General features: G+C 49.6%; 1 protein-coding gene across 1 annotated transcript in view; it reads right to left on the reverse strand.

Annotated features, from left to right (window-relative positions):
- COX10 (cytochrome c oxidase assembly factor heme A:farnesyltransferase COX10) overlaps positions 1–18035 on the reverse strand; it is a 55401-nt gene that overhangs the window by 7270 nt on the left and 30096 nt on the right. Inside the window, exon 3 of the mRNA XM_040453159.1 lies at positions 9378–9610. Within this exon, the coding sequence (XP_040309093.1) occupies positions 9378–9610 (233 nt within the window). The remainder of the gene's footprint in view (positions 1–9377; positions 9611–18035) is intronic.

The raw sequence follows: 18035 nt of genomic DNA on the forward strand, positions 1-18035 counted from the left end.
AGCCATCTGTTTGTTCTGGGCCTATCTTCTGGGACACCGGAAATCTGCAGCGGGCCCGCTGCGGGACAGGCGTGGTCCGTTCTCCGGGCCCCTCTTCCGGAGTCTGGCCGCGGAGGGGGACGGCACAAAGGGGGAGTGCTGCCTCTGGAGGTCACCTTAGGTGGAGTGCTTGTGGGCGACGCACAGGAGGAAGGCCCATGTCAGCCTCAGAGAGATCAGGGAAGGCTTCCTGGAAGAAGTGAGTTGCAAACTGGGATCAGAGGACGGTCTCTGAGTTCCGATCCACTCACACAAGCCACGCCTTTTCTGCCACATTCTTTCAGATGTGTTTTCTCAGTTTCCTGCCCCACTCTCTAGAGTCTTTGAAGCAAATATTTGTTGGTCTATGAATGCATAAAACACTGAAAATCTAGGATGTAGGTGGTGTATCTGTGGGTATGGTTCTCTGGAGGGCAGCAACCTCCTGGGATCATGACACCACAATCCCAGCTCAAAGGCAACTCGACAGAATGTCCAGGTGTCCAGGACATTACTTATTTTCCTCCATATACAGAAAATGGGAGAACGGCACATACATCGGGCAGGCCGTGTACGTGTGCAAAGGGCCGGAGAGAAGCCTTATCTCGTGGCACCCTGCTCTGACTGGGGGCGGGGGGGGGGGGCATATTAATATACTAATAGCAGGTGGGGCAAGGCTAACTAATGTCTTCCTAGTGGCCCTTTGCAAATACAGTAAAACCTTGGTTTGCAAGCCTAATTTGTTCCGGAAACATGCTTGTAATCCAAAACACTCGTGTATCAAAGCGGATTTCAAAACCACTGGCTCTGTTTGTGATCACGCGACATTCGGCGTCATGAACCACTCGCATTGCAAGGCATCAATCACTCTTTGATTCAGTTAAAACTTATTGGAAATGTTTGCTCGTCCCGTAGAACGCTCGCAGAACAAGATACTCGCGACCCAAGGTTTTGCTGCACATGCATTTTAAAACCCTCTCAAAACACCTGCATACCAACTGAGGGGGACCTCACTCATTGTCCCCTCTGTTCGGGCTCGAGAAACAGCCTTGTCCACGGCACACGTCCATCATTTTGTTGGCAAACAAAGCCAAGACGATCACGGCCGAATGGTTTCCCAAGAGGTAGGAGACAAAAATCTTCAAGTTGGAGCTCTGAGTCCCTGAACGTGCTCTTCGGAAACAAAATTCCTTTTGGGATGGAGTTCAATGGTTTCAGCTTGCTTTCTGGGCTGCCCGGTGGGCCCACATTCATCCCCTTCCCACCTCCACCCACACCCATTCACTGTCATTCACCGCCCAGCCAGGGCCTCGAAAAGGACAAAGAAACAGCTCCTGTGAACCCCAGTGCTAGGTTTGGAAGGTCTTCCTTCCTCGGTACAACAGGCTCCCTCTCACCTTGGCCCTTGGCGGGCGGTCTGTTCCACGACTGGTTGTGTTTGTGCTTTCAGGGTTACGTGGTGATGTAAACTGGGGACGAGCTAGGGGGAGGAGAGCCAAACCCAAAGCTTCATGGGCACAGATTCCGAAGCCTTTCTTTTGAGGGCTGACACAAAGGGGCCTGTGAAACAGGTCGGCCTCCACAGTGTAAGCCACTGTGCACCCACCGGGCACCGTGTCAACCAGAGGCTGCCCTTCCAAAGCCATTTTGTTCATCTCCTTCAGGAAGGCACTGGCCCTGCCCCCGAACAGCCGTGACCGTGATCAACTGGTCAACCCAGCACAAGTGATCTTGAGACTCGACTTCCCTGGCTGTACCAATTGGCTGGCCTCCAATTAGACCGTCTGTCTTGGGTCTAACGTATTAGACCCAACGTATTTCTAGTACATTCTTTCTCAGCCTTTTGCGTTTTCTGTCTTTGAAGAGAATAGGGCTCTGATATTGTTTGGTTTGCTAATATTCCCATGAAGATGTTCCTTGTTCACCCTGTCTTTAAAAATATCATTTGTCGGGGCGCCTGGGGGGCTCAGTCGGTTAAGCGTCCGACTTCAGCTCAGGTCACGATCTCGCAGTTCGCGAGTTCGAGCCCCAAGTCGGGCTCTGTGCTGATGGCGCGGAGCCTGGAACCTGCTTCGGATTCTGTGTCTCCCTCTCTCTCTACCCCTCTCTCACTCACGCTCTGTCTCTCTCTCTTTCTCTCCCCCTCTCAAAAATAAATAAACAATAACAAAAATTAAAAATATCATTTGTCTTGGGGCGCCTGAGTGGCTCAGTCAGTTGAGCATCCGACTTCTGACTTCTACTTGGGTCATGATCTCCCACTTCGTGAGTTTAAGCCCAGCATCTGGCTCTGCACTGACAGTGTGGAGCCTGCTTGGAATTCTCTTTCCCTCTCTCTCTCTCTCTGCCCCTCCCCTCCCCCCTCCCTCTCTTTCTCTCAGAATAAATAGAAATAAACTTAAAAAAATAAACTTAAAAAAAAAATCATTTGTTAATGCGACCTCTGAGACTAGTTATGGAAAAACCTCACACCAGATGAACACAGACACTCATTTTCAAGTTTGATTTCAGACCAGAACGTTCCAGGACATCTCTTGAAGTGTTTGGGTTCGGCAGTGCCAGGTACTTAATACGCCCTCAATAAATAATTGTTGAATGAGTGAGGGAATAAATTTCCCCCTTTCCTAGTCTATTTTCTCATCCTGGAATAAAGGAGGTACATAAAGTGAAACAGTATTTAACATTTTGTAGTTTACCAGCTGAGGCTAAAAAAAAAAACAACACAATCTCTTTTCTTTTTGTTACTAAAACCATCCATCAGCCAAATGTCACCTCCTGATAAGAGCCTCGGGCTGAGTCCTCATTTGTAACTGAATGTTGGCTGACATAATTAATGTTTACCACACAACAACATTTGAATTACAAACCAAAGGCAATTTACACATCAACTCTATGCAGAGCAGAGCAGAGCAGAGCAGAGCGGGTCACCCTGGCCCGGTCCACCGAAGTCCCGAAGTCCCAAGACCCGGGATTTAGTCACATTTGGGAAAACAGAATCTGAGCCTTTCTAAGAAATGGAGGAGACGGGGAGGGAGAGGTGGCTTTGGCAAGGAGGAGGGGAAGGTACTTTAGAGGGCTGGAAGATAAACTAAGTCATCCCTGGAGGTAAACACAGTGGAGGGGCCTAATGCGTGTGGCTCCAGGCCCGCTGGGAGGGGGCTGTCTGCTGAGGGCACTTATCTGCAGCGCCATCTCCACCCCCCCCCCCCCCACCAAGTGCACCCCTTCGCTGGGGTCCCCCAGCAGGTCACTTCTCTCACTACCTTCCTGCCACACCCGGGGCCAGAAAGCGGCCCTCTCCTTTGGCCTTCCGGAGTTTTTGCGGGTAAGCATTTTTAATGCGTTTTAATAGCAGTTAAGGTAAAAAAAAAAAAAAAAAATACATGAATAAGAAAAGGCAAAGTAATTAGGTAGGGAGACAAGGCCTAACCCCAAATCTCAGAGGGGACACGGTCGGTCGCAGGTAAAACCCCATTACGATGCCGACCTTTGCTCAGATCAACAGGGCTTTCGAAGCTAGCAGTTTCCAGCCGGAAACGTCTCAGCCATGAAACAGCAAATATCAAGAACTAACACTGCTTTAGCGTTCCCCATTTCCACACACTGATCTGTCCAATTCCCCCGTCACCCCGCGTCCCGCTACGCCTCGCCAGGTGCTGGGTTAGCCAAGGGGCAGGCCAGACCTACACGCTTTGCACCCACACCACCACCGGGGCATCCGAAACGACGAGAAAAATTCCGTTTTCTCGGATAAAAACAACAACAACAACAACAAGAAAGAGGTTGTGGGGGGGCGGGGGGGGGAACCAGAATCCCATGTGATGTCCTCAGGTTTATTTCAGCTCTTGGGTCTTGGCTGGAGGAGGGACGGCAGGTTGATCTCTTGGGCGCTCAGGCCCTCTGGAGGTCTTAATTGGCCCCGTAGCCACTAGAGGAACCACAAAAAGATGTAGACGCTGGGAAGGGGGGAAAGGACTTTGGAACACTGACATGTCCTCAGTCCACGAGCGGAGCCGTCTGGGATGCGAATCGTGTTTTGCGCAACAGCTCCTTATTTTATCTTTCTTCTCAACTAGACAGGTCCTGAGGCCGTAGAAATTCCCACCTCCCCTCCCCCTTCCGGGGCCTGCCTGCCTCCTTCTGGGGCCCAGGAAGGGGCCTCTAGGGAGGTTCACGTGGTCAGGGGGACTGAGGGACCCCGATGTTCGTGCTGGGTCTTCGAGGTCCTGCCGGAGGAGCCGGGGAAAGGACCAAGGAACGGAATCCGTCCAGTGGACTCTGCCTCCCTGCAAACACGGCCCCGGCATCCACACCCCCCGGCAGGCTGGCAGGTGTCACAACATGTCACAAGGAGGATGACCGGCTTGAGGCTTCACTAGATACTTGCAGGGTGAAATGTGACTAGGGGAGGGTGGAGGCCAGGTTTGGGACAGTAGAGCCCCCCACCAGAGAGGCGCAGGGGTGGGGGGACGGAAGGGCACGCAAGCTTGGGAGGAGGACGGGCGGGCTCGGCAATGCGCTGCCTTCCAGCACCACGGGAGAACGCACCTGCGGCACGGGCAAATAATCCTGAACTTGGGGCCCTTGCCCCTCTCCTGCTAAACCTACAAGGGCCTTGACTGCCTTTCAATACAGTCCCCGTCAGGCAGCTCATCTCAGATCACGGCCCCGGCCCCACGCTGTCCCGCTTCAGCTCCCGTGCCTACAAATTCCTGTGAACGTTCTTCCCTCTTCTCGAAAAGCCCTTCCCCCTTTGAGAGAGCGGTCTCGTCCTCACTCAGAAGGTCCTCTGCTCCAAAGCCCTCTTGGGCCCGTCTGGGGAGGTTAGGAGAACGCACAGCCCTCTGAAGACCTCTTTCTTGCTCAAGCTCTGACAGCTCAGTCAGTTATTTGACACCTGCCCGCCTCTCCCTGAAGATGCTGAGACACGCTTTCCGTGAAGACGGGGCCTGGGTTTTAGGGATTTTTGTATCCCTCGGTGCCCAGCGCACAGTAGGTCCTCACAGACACCTGCCCCAGGAAGAAAGCCGATCAGCGGAGTGGGTGGTCTCCCAGACCCTCTTACATCTTCCTCCCCTCCGGCCTCCCCTTCCTTCCTGTCCCTGCGGTTCAGTGGAGTACATCAAAGACTTCTCCATCCATACGCTTCTCCAACACGATCTCTCTTTGGAGGTCCAAAGACAAAATGATTTGGAGATACTGCAGGAGGGAAACGTTTGGGGCCACTTTTCTCCCAGCAGGGCTGTTTCAAGCAAACGTGTCCCCTAAGAGAAGAACCCGGATGGGAGACACAACCTCCGCGGGTGATACGGACGACACCCTGAGTGCAGCTCCAATAATGCCATCTGCCCCCACCCTTTGCCCATGTCCCTAGGAATTTCCGAGGTATTCTGACAGCCAGGGCTCGCTCTCTGGTTCTGTCTTTTCAGACTAGTGGCTCAGAAAGCAGTCCCTGGAGCGGGGGCACTGGCATCACTAGGCAGCGCGTTAGAAGTGCAAATTCTCAGGCCCTACACCAGACCTACTGAACCAGAAACTACAGGTGCAGGGCCCAGGAATCTGGGTTCTATTTAGCGAGCCTGCCTGGTGATCCTGATGCACATTCAAATTTGTGTGGCTGTGAGCATTTGAAATAGGGCTACAGGGACTTAAGAACTGAAGGTTTAAATTGATTTAGTTTAAGCTCAAAGTTAAACAGCCACACGTGGCTAGTGGGTACTATTCTAGAAGGTGACAAGACTGTATATATAGTCACATTCAACCTAGTGGCTAAAATCCCAGCAATAGAAATGTTGAAACTACGTTCTTGCAGACTCTGCCTTATTTCTTTTCTTTTTAATGTTTATTTATTCTTGAGAGAGAGAGACAGAATCGGAAGCAGGATCCAGGCTCCGAGCTGTCAGCACAGAGCCCGACGCGGGGCTCGAACTCACGAGCAGTGAGATGGTGACCTGATGAGCCCAAGTCAGACGCTTAACCCACTGAGCCACCCAGGTGCCCCGTGACTCTGTCTTATTTCTTTGACTACTTCCGGCTAAATTTACCGGCCCTTGCACATGGCTGAGGCCCAATAAATATTTGGCAGTTGACCCAGGGTTAACCTAGTTTTGTCTGTAAAATGGAAGCTACTGATTGATTGACTGATTCATTCATTCATTCATTCATTCATTCATTCATTCATTCGATGTAATCAAAGATTTGCTGTTGATGCCACGTTTGCTCTATCAAATTCATGTTTCAAAACTTTTCTGGAAGCAGTTGAAGGCATCACGCAAAGTGACCTTCTTTCCGTAAATCTGACAAGACGTTAGGTATACGACTGGACCTGTGGGCGAATCAGAATTCTGGGGGCAGTAACCCATGTTGTGGTTGTGTGCCCCACAATGCGTTTTCAGGATTTGAAGAAAAAGAACATAATACAAGGCACCTGCTAGAGGAACTTCTCCTTGTGGTGACACAAATCTGTTTCGGGCTGCACTGCTTTATGCCAGGGGTCCGTTCAGGCAGTGATGGGTCTCTTTGTGCGAGATAAGCATGCATTTTTGCCCTGCAACCTAAAACAAAGTATAGCCTGGCCTTTCGCTCTGTCTCACTAATGAATTTATATACGCGATTAAATGTGGATTACAGAAAGATGTGTTTTAAAAACGTTTTTTTAAAAACATTTATTTTAAATATGACTATTGGCAGTTCAGCTAAATCCATACTGTCCCTGAACAAATCCAGGCTCCTGGCCGAATGCGCACTCTAAGTGGGAAGACTGTTGCAAAGTGCTTTCTCTCTCTGGCCTCTGGGGATGCAACTCCAGAGAACACTGAGGCCCAAAGTCCTCTGAAGGAAACTGCCTGGGAGTACAACAAAAGCCGCTAGCAAGAATCTGGGTGACCAACAGACGACAGAAGCGACCAAGTTCTGCACTGCCGTGGACTGCCCTGCCCCCATCGACCTCCAGGGGTTATCTGTCCCTGTAGATAGTAATACTTAACCCTGACCGTGGCTCTGTCTGGGATTCCCCAGAGAGAAAAGGTAGTTTTGGGGGCCTTGTTCCTTTTTTTTTTTTTTTTTTAACTTATTTTAAGTTTATTTATTTATTTTGAGAGAGAGAGGTAAGGAAGGGCAGGGAGAGAGAGAGGGAGAGAGAGAATCCCAAGCAGACTCCACACTGTTAGCACAGAGCCCGACACGGGGCTCGAACTCATGAACTGTGAGATCATGACCTGAGCTGAAATCAAGAGTCGGACGCTCAACCGACTGAGCCACCCAGGTGCCCCCTGGGGGCCCTGTTCCTTTAGGCTGGGTGTGAGGAACCCATGTAAGGTCCTGGCACTCTGGAAGGGTGTGGGGCTGTCTCCTTCAGGCAGGCAGGTGACTTGGAGCACAGTGCTGCAGAGTGGGGGTCTCTTTCAAGGGCCCCAACTCAAATGTCTGGGCGATCACTAGAAAGGTTCGGAGGGGTACAGGAGGGGAGAGGAGAGTGGGGTGAGGGGAGATGGAAGGTTCCAGGCAGGGTCAAGACTGGGGCTCCAGGCAGAACTAGGAGGGGGACTCTGACCAGGAATTTGGTGGTAAGCAGGTGTGTTCTCTAAATATAAACTGCAAACAAGGGGGAAAATTCAGACACCATCTAGTCTGGAGATGTCAGACCCATGCTTCCCTCTCTCCCCACCTACGCTCAAGATGGCCATCCCTAACACCGGACCCAAGGCCAGGCGCTCTGTCCACCAAGCCCAGAGGCAAGCTCACTGTGGGCAGAACAACAGCCAGGTAACAATTACGAATTGCTCAGAGTTGCCAGACCAATAAAAATCTCATGATTTTTGAGATTATTTTCTTGATCTGCATGAATCCATCTACTGTACAAACGAGGAATACTTAGCAAGAACTCACTTAATCCTCACGACAGCTCCGTGAGAAGGGACCACGGGGGAGATTGAGGAGACGGTAGCATAAAGAAGTCTAGAACGTTCATGTCAAGTCTAGAACTAGCCAGCTGGGTAGTTCAGTCAGTTAAGCATCCAACTTCGGCTCAGGTCACGATCTCACGGTTTGTGGGTTCGAGCCCCACGTCGGGTTCTGTGCTGACAGCTCGGAGCCTGGAGCTTGCTTCCGATTCCGTGTCTCCCTCTCTCTCTATGTCCCTCCCCAGCTAGTACTGTCTCTCTCTCTCTCTCTCTCTCTCTCTCTCTCTCTCTCTCAAAAATAAACATTAAAAAAGTCTAGAATGTTCCAAAGGGCACCCCTGCTCTGGAGCACTCACTCCTCACCACTGTGCTGCCATCCCTCCCACACGGATGAGATTCCGGTCTGGGGTGTATCACTGAGCAAATGAGCAGGAACGTTCTAGAATATCTTATGTGTAGACGTGTGGAACGCCAACATTTACAGGATATTAAAACTGTGCTAAGAGACAATCACGCTAAAGGTGTAACCGCCTTTGTAAGCTTGCCAAGTCAGAGTGTATAGGGCTTTTATGAAAAGTTTCAGAAATGTGGCTTACAGGGCAAACGTTTATGGTCAACTGCCTTTTGATCTCTCATGTGAAAAATATGTACTTACGTCTCTTGCAGGAAACCTCACCACTTCCTTCCTAAGTGTTGGTCAGAAACACTAATTACCTGGCTAATTAGACTGTGAAACTTCCCTTCCAGATGGTAAAAAGGAGCTATTTTCACCCCACAAATTTCGTTGTGACATGCCACCAAAAAAAAAAAAAAAAAGTAGATGGATTTCAATGGTTTTATTGTAGACACTGCGAAGGACTTAAGCAAATCATATAAAAGTAAATGAGAAACTGATGAAAAGGGTCTGCTCCTTCACAAAGGGAAGGGGTGGGGTGGGGGGGGGTGGGGAATCACCTGGTTCTGTGGGGAAAAGCTCACGCCCGGGCAGGGAGCGTCTGGATGGGCGGGAGAGCCCGGAGACCGAGTCCTGGACACTGCTCCACGATGCGGGACGTCCCCCAGGACTGATCAGCCCTGATGGGGCTCGTGACTTTTAGGTGCCCGCTTTCCACTCCACCCGTTGTCATAGCACTGCTTGTTTTTGTGGGGTTTTTTTTTTTTTTTTTCCCCTAGGCATTCCCTGCCCGGCCCGGGAAAGCACACGTCCCCCTGGAAAGCCCGATGACACGGTCTCCCTTCCGCCCTGCGTTCACGCGACCGCAGGAATGAGTACGGGCTAGAGCGGACTCAGAGAGCGAGAGCTGCAGTTCCGGGAAGGACACGCCTCGGACCGGCAGGTGCCGAGGTCTGCGCACAAGAGCCACCCACCGAGGGCCGGGCCCTGGCGCCCCCCCCCCCCTGCCGTGGGCCCGTGGGCCGAAGCCGAGACCCCCGCAACCCGGCACGCGAGATACTCACCGGCGTCCAGGCTGCCGGTCGCTGCCGTCCAGCCCATGACAGGCGGGATGGCCCCGACGACGGCTCCGACCCACGTGTTGGCGATGCTGATCTTCTTCAGCGGGGTATAGCAACAGGTGTACAGGAAGATGTTGAAGACCCCCAGGGCTCCCGTGAGGGGGTTCACCCCCCAGGTCAGGAGGGCGACGCCTGGAAGGGCACAGCACGTGGCAAAGGACACAGCTAGCAACGGGCTGAAAAAGAGCAGCGGCACAGAGCAGTCACTTTCCAGTCCGGCGGGCCGCGCTGCCCGCACTCGGCGTGGACCACCCACCTACGTGGCGCGGCGACCCGGGAGGCAGGCTGCTGCGCCTTCTTCCGGTTACGGGCCACCGGAACCCGAAAGGCGGGAGTTCTGGCTGCCCCCTCTGACATTTGCCGGCCGGGGCTGGAGTTCGAGTCCAGGTGAGAGTGCCCTGGATTCGTTCTGCCCCTTCCCGGCCGTGGGAGGCGGGCGCGTCCCCCTGCTCACCTGCACGGCCGGGACGGGACGGTTCTCTGCTCTCGCTCACAGGCTGGAGTGAGGGCCGAGGCAGACACTGCCTGCTTGGCACAGGGTTCTGCTTTGCAGTTAGTGCCAAGTAGGTGACAGCCATAGAAAAACCACCCGGAACGCGGTACCGGTAATGTTTGGGCAAAAGCTGGCATCTCAACCCTGCCCGTGTATTTATAGTTTAAACACATTACCCCATTAGCAGTAATGGATAATGACAGTATGTCTGAATGTATCTATCTGTGATAAATTACAGGCTTGGCAAAGGACCGGCTTGGGGCCCACGGCCACACACCAGGGGGCTGCCCCACACGGATAGCTCAGTTTCGGTGCCACAGCTGGTTTCAGAGCCACGGCATCTCCGGAGGACCCTCACCATGTTGGCAGGTGCAGTGAACAGGGTCAAATACAACTCTCCACCAGCCGGGACAATCCTACGCCTGATTCTCATCAGAGCCCACTTCTTTTTTTTTTTTTTTTTAAAGTTTATTTATTTATTTTGAGAGAGACAGAGACAGCATGGGTTGGGGAGGGAAGGAGAGAGAAATCCCAAGCAGGCTCCGCGCTGTCAGCGCGGAGCCTGATGCAGGGGCTCAAAATCACGAACCGTGAGATCATGACCTGAGCCGAAGTCAGACACTTAACTGACTGAGCCACCCAGGTGCCCCATGCCAGAGCCCACTTTCTAAGGTGGACTTTACATGGGATCTTGTGAGAGAGACGGGGAGAGAGGGAGAGAGGGAGAGAGGGAGAGGGAGAGGGAGAGGGAGAGAGAGAGAGAGAGAGAGAGAGAGAGAGAGAGAGAGAATCTCAAGCAGACTCTCCACTGTGAGCCCGGAGCCTGATGCAGGGCTCGATCTCATGAACCATGAGACATGACCTGAGCCAAAATCAAGAGTCAGGCGCTTAACTGACTAAGCCACCCAGGCGCCCCTATATTTCAATGTATGTTAATAATTTCCCTGTGCTGTTCAGAATTCTTTTGTAACGTCATCATTAATAGGTACATAGTGGTCTATTCTGTGGATTCAACATAATTAATTCAGTCAATATAGCCTTTCTGGACATTTTGTATCTTTCCTTTTAAATTAGAAGGAACGGCATATATATCTTGCAGACAGACTGCTGTTCATAGTTCTGACTAGGATGCATCCTGAGGATAAATTCCCAGACCTGAGACTGCAAGGCCAGCTGACATGCACGTTTGTAGGGATTTGACTTGTACCACCAGTCTAAGCCCCAGAGGGTTTAGGCTCTTTTGCACTCCTATCAGCAGTACATGAGAAAGCCTATTATTTCTAGAACCTGTATCAACACTGGGTATGGCATTAAACACAAACCAAAAATTAACAACGTAAAAACATGTTTATTGAGATAGCATTATCCCCATTTCACAGAAGAGAAACTGAGGCTCAGATGGCCCTTGAACAATGAGAGGAACGGGGTGCCGACCGCGATGCACAGTTGAAACATCCACGTGTGACTTCTGACTCGCCCAAAACTTAACTACTGATACAACCACGAGAGATCCCTTTTTACCAAGATACGCAATTTACTGCAGAGACAAACTGCTTATGCAGAGATGATTAGCATCACACATGGCATTTTATTATTCCCTTTTAAATTCTTTTTTATGTTTATTTATTTATCTTTGGGAGAGAGAGAGAGAAGACAAAGCTTGAGCAGGGGAGGGGCAGACAGAGAGGGAAAGAGAATCCCAAGCAGGGGCTCGATCTCACGAACTCCAAGATCATGACCTGAGCTGAAATCAAGAGCAACCCATCGGATGCTCAACCCATTGAGCCACCCAGGCACCCACACGTGGCATTTTCTTTTCTTCACGCTTATTTTTTTTATTTTGAGAGAGAGAGTACAAGAGGAAAAAGGGCAGAGAGAGAGAGGGAGAGAGAGGGAGACACAGAATCGGGCTCTGCGCTGACAGCACAGACATGGAGGTCAAACTCAGGAACCGTGAGATCATGACCTGAGCCGAGACCAAGAGTCAGATGCTCAACCGACTGAGCCACCCCAGCGCCCCCGCATGGCATTTTAAATGGGTGCTCCCAAGACTCGAGCTCACAACAGCATCCAGAGGTGGTTGTGAAATTGTTACAGCAGCTGATTTTACTGAGTTACGATTTAATACTCCATCTCTAAATGTGTTCATCTTTCTCTCCACTCAAATGGCACCCTGTGCAGTCTGCAAATGTTTGGGCAAGTTTTGAATAAACTTTAACTTTATATAATAGATTTGTGTGTGTTTATGGTAGTATTACGCATCCACGACATACGTTTTTAATTTTTTTTGAAATTTCTAGGCCATGTGGTTTGTGAGTTTTTTCAAATTGTTGCCAACCTCCAACCTTTTTTCTAATATATTTATTGAGAAAAAAATCCACATATATGTGGACCCGCACAGTTCCAACCCGTGTCGATCAAGGGTCAGCTGTACCAGTAAAATAACTTGGAAACAGACTTGTACTCGGATTTACTCCTTGGCTCATTGATGCAATCCCACTGGTCTGTGGGGGCGCCCTGCTGTAGTATGACTTCCTGATTCTCTGATTGCTTGGATCTTGCCGAGCCTGGGGAGAGAGGGGGGGTGGGAGCTGGAGTCTTTAGGCTGTTGCCTTCAGCTGGGAGCAGCAGCCTGAAGGTTTAAAAGCTCCTTTGGTTTACCCCGAGGTAGAAATAGCCTAAGTTCCTCTGGCATTACCTGAGATGAAAACACTGGGGAAGCACTACATTTACATACATACATACAAGGTCGGACCTAGGATATAAGGTGGGGAGCAAGACAGACATGGTCCTTGTCCTGGGGGCGCTTATGCTGAAGTGAGAGTTAAAGAGGCTGGCAATCTGGAGCCACTGTGTGTGGGTGCTGGGGGGCTGGACAGGGGGAGGTTTGTAGGAAGAAGTGCTGGGCGGGCGGGAGAGGGGATAGAAGGGTAGACAGGAGTGATTCAGGCAGTGGGCACCGTACGAGGGGCGGGAGGGGTCAGAGAACACTGGGAGGGAAGGCCACACGGAGACATCGTGGGAACACTGCCTCTGGGCAGATGCACAGAAGAGGTTTTCTCTGCTTTTTTACACAGGGGAAGAAAACGATCAGATGTGCTTCTCACAAGGCCCTCACTGCCTGCCGTGATGACCAGCAAAGACAGACAGGTATTCACTTGTCCGTTCACGTCGGGCATTTTCGAGGAAAAAGCAGCGTGAGCCACACCACCACTGCAAGTTGGAAGAGCGCTAGCAAGAATAACGGTTCTGGGACGAAGGGAGCGTGTACCAAGTGACCTCCGGGCTCTTTTTTAAAGTTTGACGTAACCAGGAAATCTTTAAAAATCACGGTGATATTAAAGCTGCTTCAATTTAGCCGTTTTTAGGGGCGCCTGGGTGGCTCGGTCGGTTAAGCATCCGACTTCCGCTTAGGTCATGATCTCGCGATCTGTGGGTTCGAGCCCCACGTCGGGCTCTGTGCTGACAGCTGGGAGCCTGGAGTCTGCTTCGGATTCCGTGTCTCTCTCTCTGCCCCTCCCCCACTTGCTCTCTCTCTCTCTCTCTCTCTCAAAAATAAACATTAGAAACAAATTAAAAATTTAGCCGTTTTAATAAAGAGATCTATTTCTGATGCAGAAAAAGATTAGTCAAGTGCGTTCATTTCTCATCTCAGTTAAACACCACTATGATTTTCTGCCTTGGTACACATAGAAGTCCGAGCGAAATCTCAAAGCCTGGAAGGGCAATTTTGTCAAAGACCGACTTCTTGTTCTTTTAGGTCAATTGCTCGATACACTCGTCCTCCTAATCCTACCGCTCAGTCCTTGACCAAAACCCCCATCTGCTCTCTCCCATTCCTGGATGGGTTTTGGAAAGTATCCCAAACCTGGAGACACACACACACACACACACACACACACACAGAGTTATTTTCCCTTTTATCACGTCTTCTGTATTTAAAATTTCATTAAACATTTTTTCCCCATTATTAGTCTTTTTGTTCCTTTTACATCTGAATTCCTCAGCAGGTGGCTTCCATTTTGAGTGCCGCTCTGAGGCCTGATTTCTAGAGGCAGAACTAGAAGAAAGGGCTAAGCAGGTTCACTTGGGATTCCCTGGGCTGAACAGTACCTGATGGGTGAGGGCCAAGCTGGGACTCCCCGATGGAGTCCCGGGTGCTACCGAGATGTGGTCCCCGGACCCAGAGCGTCAGCATCACCTAGGGGCTCGTCGGGAATCCAGGCGATCGGCAGGCTTGCCGAAGTCGGGGACCCACCGCTGCGCCATCACCAACGTGGTGCGGGTCCCATCTGGCCTACGTGAGGCCACGCCGACGGAGCCTGTGCCTATAGAAGGCCTCCACCTCCACCCCACCTCTGATGCTGGGTGCAGCTGGGCTGAGTAGGTCCCGCTGTCTTTTGATATATGTCTCGACATATTCCAAGTGGAAAGGACTCGGGACAGCAGCCTAGCTCAGTATTCAGTTCACTGGGGAGCTGCCAGTGTCTCCAGCCACCTCTCTGCTCCGTCTACCTTGATTTGGTCTGGGCACGCTGCTAAGCGTTTCGGCCCTAACGAGGGTGAGATGAAGCAAGCGGGGCAGAGTCTTGATAATCCTGTGGATTCTGGGTGACAGGAACACTGGGGTTCACTATACCATTTCTAACTGTTGTGTCTCCTGGGACGTTTGCGTGCCAAAAGTGTTTGAAAAAGGCTTTAATATTCCTCTTCTTCTTCTTATATTATTATAGGGTTTCCGTACAGTACCATAACTAAGCATCGCTGACAACAGTCAGGTGGTCTGGGTTCAAATTCTGATTTGAAACAGCTCCGTAAAAGTGGGCAAACGAACCTCTCTGATCCTTGGTTTCCTCAGCTGTGAAGTAGGGGATGTATTAGGGCTATTCTTTAAAATGTGTATTTATTTTGAGAGAGAGAGAGAGAGAGAGAGAGAGAGAGAGAGCATGAGCAGAGTAGGGGCAGACAGAGAGAGAGAGAGAGAGAGAGAGAGAGAGAGACAGAAAGAATACCAAGCGGGCTCTGCATTCGGTGTGGAGCCCAATGCGGGGCTCATTCCCACGACCGTGACATCATGGTCTGAGGCAAAATCAAGAGTTGGACGCCTGACTGAGCCTTCCAGGCACCCCCGTATTAGGGCTGTTTTGATGGCAAGACTGAAGCACAAGTCAAACTGGCTTATGCAAAAATCCTCAGTAACAAGACCACTGGGAGGGCAGGGGCTCTATCACTGAGCTGTAGGATCTTGAGCAAAGTAGCTAACCCGTTGGTCTTAGCTGCTTCATCGGTCAAATGGGAGGTACGTGAGAGTGAAGAATCAAAATAAAGCACTTGGCACAGGGCGCACTAAAAGAGCACGTAGCGTGCATTTGTTCGTTTATTAAGATGTCTCACTGTCATCTAGTCAGCCACTGTGCTAAGTGCGGGCATACAGCAGTGAGCGAAACAGATGGCGATGTTCACTCTGAAAAGGACGGTGGACGTTAAACAAACACAAGTGCTACCAGGTCTCAAACTGTAAAATCAACCACAACCAGAACTGGCAACATGAGGCAGCGTTCTTTAAATAGGAGGTAGGGCTGGAGGTAAGGCGTGACAAAATTTCAGTAAATCGTTTCCAGTGGTTTACTCTTTTTGAACTTACGAAGACATATGGATATGTGTTGGAATACGAAGACAAATGTAGACATGTTCAAGAACGTCACCTCAATTATAAATTATAAAAAGCGTAATGGCTGCATAGCATTTCCTAATAGTAATTAAAATGGCAACACTTTTTTATTTTCTTTTTTTTTTAATATTTATTTACATTTTTGAGAGAGAGAGAGAGAGAGAGAGAGAGAGAGAGAGAGAGAGAGACTGAGCAGGGGAGGGGCAGAGAGAGGGAGAGAAAGAATCCTAAGAAAGCTCCATGTTGTCAGCACAGAGCCTAATATGGGGCTCGAACTCATGAAAACGTGAGATCGTGACCTGAGCCGAAACCAAGAGTCAGACACTTAACCCACTGAGCCACCCAGGCGCCCTTTATATTTTTACTTTCAATCGTAACTTTATTTTATTTATTTAAATGTTTTTATTTATTTTTGAGATAGAGACAGAGCGTGCACAGGGGAGGGGCACAGAGAGATGGAGACACAGGATCCGAAGCAGGCTCCAGGCTCCGAGCTGTCAGCACAGAGCCCGACACGGGGCTCGAACTCATGGAGTGTGAGATCATGACCTGAGCTGAAGTCGGCCGCTCAACTGACTGAGCCACCCAGGCGCCCCTCAATCGTAACTTTAAGAATTTAACTCTATTATATCAAATTACAAAAAAAAAAAAAAAAAAAAGTAAAAATAAAGTAAACCAGCATCAGGAAAAAGCAGACGGATCACACGGGAAACATTATTTTTTTCCTAATGCTGGTGCTCTCACGTAGCTAGGGCAGTGGCTGTAATGCGCTTTGTTAAGGAGAGAAGGTTCACATCTCTGCGAATGGTGGTCACCGGAGTGAACTTGCATAGGAAAGATGAGAAGAGCAGAAGAATGGGGTGTGATGGTGCTGTGCACGATTTCTAACTTTCAGTAAAATGGAATAAAGGGATGACTAAGGCAAATAGCACTGTGTGGTGGGGAAGGAAGGAAGAATCCAGCCGTTGAACTAAAACGATTTTTTCACGTCCTTTCACTCACGCAGGCAAATAGGTTGATGGCTCACGCTCGGACTGAATGGTGATTTATTCCCAAACTCATATCCAAAACTGAATTACATTTCAAATAGAGGCATCTCTCTACTGAGCATCAGCACAGAGGCAGGCTTCTCCTTCTGGCTTCCCTGCCCAGAGCTACTCCAGAAAAGGAACAACAGACCAGGGAACGGTGGGGGGCAGGGGGCAGGGGTTGTCAACACATTCCTATGAATTATTTATTCTTCCTTTAAAATACCGGACTCCTTCGTTTACTAAACACCAATCCTAAGTAGCTCTAGCGAAGTGGAATTTTCTGCAGAAATTAGGAACAAAGGAGGTTAAAAAAAATATGCAAGCTCTAATTTGATGACTATTTATTGCACTTAATAAACATAATCCACATTACGTGACTTTGAAATAACTAACGGGAGAAATGTGGTCTTTCTGTTTAAGTAATGTGTCAGAGAGGTCTGCGAAATGTGACATTAAATCCAGAAAGCTTTACATCGTAAGCAGCTCTATAGGTGATTGGTTTATACAAAAGTTAATCTCACACTTCTTGGCTTTTCTTCCAGAATAAATGATTTTTAAATCACAAAATAAAATTTCCTTTAACAGCAAAAGAAAACCCCAAACCTTAATCAAACCAAGCTAATTTAGCTTTTATTTCCTGGATGAATCCCACATTTGAGCTCTGACCTGAGCTTTTGGGGGTAAGCCCCTCCAGGTAACTGCTTTGACAACGTGTCCCCAAAATCTTCTCCAGGGGTTTTCTATTTCTCAACAAGACTCAAGTTGCAGATATTGCAAGGTAGGAGAGGAATAAGGAAAAGTCAGAATTTAAGGAACAGGTAAAGCAAATGTGGATGCAAGATATATTTTATTTATTTAAAATTAAAAAAAAAATTTTTTTAGCATTTATTTTTGAGAGACAGGGAGAGACAAAGCATGAGCAGGGGAGGGGCAGAGACAGAGGGAGACATAGAATCAGAAGCAGGCTCCAGGCTCTGAGCTGTCAGCAGAGCCCGATGCAGGGCTCGAACCCACGAACCGTGAGATCATGACCTGAGCCGACATCAGGAACCCACGAACCGTGAGATCATGACCTGAGCCGACATCAGACGCTTAACCAGCTGAGCCACCCAGGCACCCCTATTTATTTTATTTTTTAAATGGAATTATTTATTCTTGATAGGGGGAGGGGCAGAGAAAGGGAGAGAGAGAGAATCCCAAGCAGGCTCCGCACTGTCAGCCTGATGCAGAGCTCGAACTCGCGAACTGTGAGATCATGACCTGAACCAAAATCAAGAGTTGGGCGCTTAACTGTCTGAGCCACCCAGGAGCCCCAGCAAGACGTATTTTATTTTATTTTTTATTTTTTTAAATTTTTTTTTCAACGTTTATTTATTTTTGGGACAGAGACAGAGCATGAACGGGGG

The sequence above is a fragment of the Herpailurus yagouaroundi genome, unplaced genomic scaffold, assembly GCF_014898765.1.
Source record: "Herpailurus yagouaroundi ecotype Mexico unplaced genomic scaffold, PumYag 208, whole genome shotgun sequence".
Taxonomy (NCBI): Eukaryota; Metazoa; Chordata; class Mammalia; order Carnivora; family Felidae; genus Herpailurus; species Herpailurus yagouaroundi.